Source organism: Trichechus manatus, unplaced genomic scaffold (assembly GCF_000243295.1).
Source record: "Trichechus manatus latirostris isolate Lorelei unplaced genomic scaffold, TriManLat1.0 scaffold00092, whole genome shotgun sequence".
In the NCBI taxonomy this organism is placed as follows: domain Eukaryota; kingdom Metazoa; phylum Chordata; class Mammalia; order Sirenia; family Trichechidae; genus Trichechus; species Trichechus manatus.
Genome location: NW_004444028.1, coordinates 7,768,298 through 7,771,511, shown reverse-complemented (window position 1 = coordinate 7,771,511; position 3,214 = coordinate 7,768,298). Strand labels below are relative to the sequence as shown.

The 3,214-nt window shown below is 54.4% G+C and overlaps 1 protein-coding gene across 2 annotated transcripts in view; it reads right to left on the bottom strand.

Annotated features, from left to right (window-relative positions):
- The window catches only part of MCCC1 (methylcrotonyl-CoA carboxylase subunit 1), a 55,435-nt gene extending 52,522 nt beyond the window's left edge, over positions 1 to 2,913 (bottom strand). The window contains exon 1 of one of the 2 annotated variants that reach the window (XM_004382300.1): positions 2,727 to 2,913. In XM_004382300.1, the coding sequence (XP_004382357.1) occupies positions 2,727 to 2,815 (89 nt within the window). In that variant the 5' untranslated portion in view covers positions 2,816 to 2,913. The remainder of the gene's footprint in view (positions 1 to 2,726) is intronic. The other variant, XM_023736826.1, reaches the window with a different exon arrangement.
- Between the last annotated feature and the right edge of the window lie 301 nt (positions 2,914 to 3,214).

Below are 3,214 nucleotides of genomic sequence, written 5' to 3'. Positions count from 1 at the left end.
GAGGCAGGGTTACTGTGTGTGACTGTTACTGAACAGGAGGAGCTCCTCACCGGGGCAGAGCTGCAGGAGGCAGGGTTACTGTGACTGTTACTGAACAGGAGGAGCACCTCACCGGGGCAGAGCTACAGGAGGCAGGACTGCTGTGGAGGGTCCACACACTCACGGTCCTATCATGCACACTCAAGCAGACGCTGCCATGCCTTCGGGGCTGGTAGGACCCCCCAAAGCTCCGGTGCCTGAGTCCCACAAGGCGGCCTCCTCGGGACCCTGCTGCTCTCCCACATCTTTCAGATTCAGCTGATCCACTTTCACGACCTTTAAGGAAAGGGAACATCTCTCCCGATCTTCACAGGGTGTTTTCCAGATCATGGCATCTTCTTCCCATCACACTCTTCAGACAGGTTTCGATAAGACTCGAGCATTATCCCAGGCACATGTGTCTATAATGGCTGCTTCTCGGAAAATGCAGTTTAATAACCTGGTTAAGTTTCAAGGCCACTGATGGCCTCAAGCACTCTTTCAGTGAAGACAGACAGTTGGATGATAAGTACACAGACGTTCCTGGCGTTATTCTCTCTACTTCTGTTTGAACATTTCCATAATAAATCACTAAGGAACTGCCTCTCCCAGTGGCTCTAGCCTGGTACCTGGAGTTATAAATTACAAGTCTACTGACTGTTTCAAAAGACACCCTTCCAATATTTGAAGACTGCTTTCACCTCCAAGGCAAACAGCCTTAGTTCTTTCAAAAAGACTCTTCAGGGGCTGTTACGGATTGAATTATGTCTCTCAAAAACATGTGTTGTAAACCCTAACTTCTATGCTCCTGGTTATACTCTTATGTGGAAATGGGTTTTCTTCGTTATGTTAATGAGACAGGATTAGTATAGGGTGTGTCTTAAATCAATCTCTTTTGAGATATAAACAGTGGAGGAGAGATGGGATAAGATAGATGCCGAGACACATGGAGATCTCCAAGGAAGCAGAAGCTGAAGAGGGAAGGAACCTCGCCCAGAGCTGGCACTCTGAATTAGGAATTTCAGCCTCCCAAACTGTGAGGAAATAAATTTGTTTGTTAAAGCCACCCACTTGTGGTATTTCTGCTATAGCAGCAGTAGATAAATAAAACAGGGGCTTATTTCTTCTTTGTTGTGATTGGTCCTACCATCCCCCGCCCCCGTTTCTGGTAGTTTACAGAGAACTGAGCAGGAAGCTTTGAAATCCTGTAAATTCTAAACAGCTTTTGCTCCAGACAGCAGCAAAAAACTGCCCAACATGCACATGGCTAGCGTACATAGGCGCACAAAAACACCGCTCCTGAGTTATTCTCAACGGTTAGCCTACTTCTCTGAATTCACTCCTATGGACCAGATTCTGTTTAAACTCTCTGCACGTATTAATTCATTCAGTTCTCATAATCCATGGTTAGCTCCATTTTACAGGTGAGGAAACTGAGGCACGGAAATACTAAGCCCTTCAGCACTAAGCTATACCTGTCTTTCTAGAATGATGATGATGATAAGGATGAAGCAGAGAAAGAAAAAGTAACCCGCTACCTGGCAGCAGGAGGATGCCTTCACCTGCCAAAGGGCTGTCACTGACGCTTAGAGCTCAAAATCGGAAACCGATCTGGAGTGGAGCTGGCTAGTGAGCCATCTGTCAGTTTTGTTTAAACTCGAGCACAAGGGCAGTCGGCAAAATAACTTTTGCAGTTCTCTGGAAGTTAAATTAGCTTTTGTCAGCTTGATTCATTGTAACAGTGAGAAAGAACTCCGGGAGTCTTTCTCTGGACTGGACACCTGAAGTGGGATGGGGACAGCTGAAGTGCAAGGGGCTTGCAAGCCATCGTATTCCGCTTCTTACTGGTGTAACCCGGGGCAAGTCGTCCAGCCCCTCTGGGCCTCTAAGAAGCTGGGTCAACAACGCTCCCCACACGGGGATGCTGTGAAAGGGGGCTGCACCGGGTCAGGAGCTGCACAAACCGCACCAACAGTATTCCGGCCGCAGAGGGAGGGGAGCCCCGACGTGGCAGCCCCGCTCCTCCCGTCTCCCCACAACCCACTGCAGTCCAGTAGGCTCCGACTCCTGGCGACCCTGCAGGGCACCGCCCCATAGGCTTTCCAAGGCTGTAATCTTTACGGGGAGCCCTGGTGGCGCGGTGGTTAAGCGCTCGGCCGGTTGGAAACCCTGTGGGGCAGTCCGACTCGAGTGCACATCTTTCTCCCTCGGAGCGGCTGGTGGGTTCGAACGGCCGACGTTTCGGTTAGCAGCCGAGCGCTTTAATCACTGCGCAACCACGGCGCCCTAAGCCACGCACGGTGCCGAAAAACAATACCGTTTAGGAGCTTCTGGCACTGTACTGTGCCCGGCACAACAAGCTTCCAGCAGATGACAACGCCACAAAACCCAAACCAACCCCCCTGCCAGTGGACGCCGACCCCACAGGGCTTCCAAGGAGCGGCTGGTGGGTTCGAACCGCCGACCCTCCGGTTAGCAGCCGAGCGCTCCCCGCTCCCCGGCTCCTCCACGGAAACCAGGCAAGCGGCGGGCTGCAGGATGGGTGTGCAGACGGGGAAGAGGGAAGGGCTGGGGGTGCGCTGGCCCCGACGCCGCGGCTTCCCCTCCCGGCCCCTCCGACTCCCCGAGCCTGGCTTCTCCGCACCTCCCGCCCCACGCCCCACGCCCCACCCCGGGCGCTGACCCGCCGCCCCTCCACCTGTCGTGACCTCGGCGGAAGCCTCAGGCTCGGGAGACGCTGCCACTGGTTCCTCTCCGCCGCCACCAGCAGCATGGACACCGCAGAGGCCGCCGCCATGTTTCTGGAGTCCAGCTGCTCTCCGACTCCCTCGCCCAGGAGCTGAGTCTCACGCCGCAAACCCTTCCCTCCGCAAGCGTCTTGACCTCCGCCGGCCACCGTCGAGGGCAGAGTCAAGCAATAGGCCAATCCACATGCGGCATTTGAGTGGACGGGGGGAGGGGGAGGTGGTCTCCGCTACAACCAATCAAAGAAAGGAGCAGCGCTCCGGCCAATCAGGCTGCGTACCCGCGGGGGTGTGTTCCCGGCTTCTTCGACCCCAGGGTTCTCCTGGACCCTCAGCTTCCTTAGGCCCGTGGAGTATCTTGACGGCTCTTTTCTGTCGGGGCCTGCAAGGTTCCGTCGCTCTATTCCAGTTCTAGGAGAAGAGTCCCCCTCGTGACCTTTTATCCTTAAAGC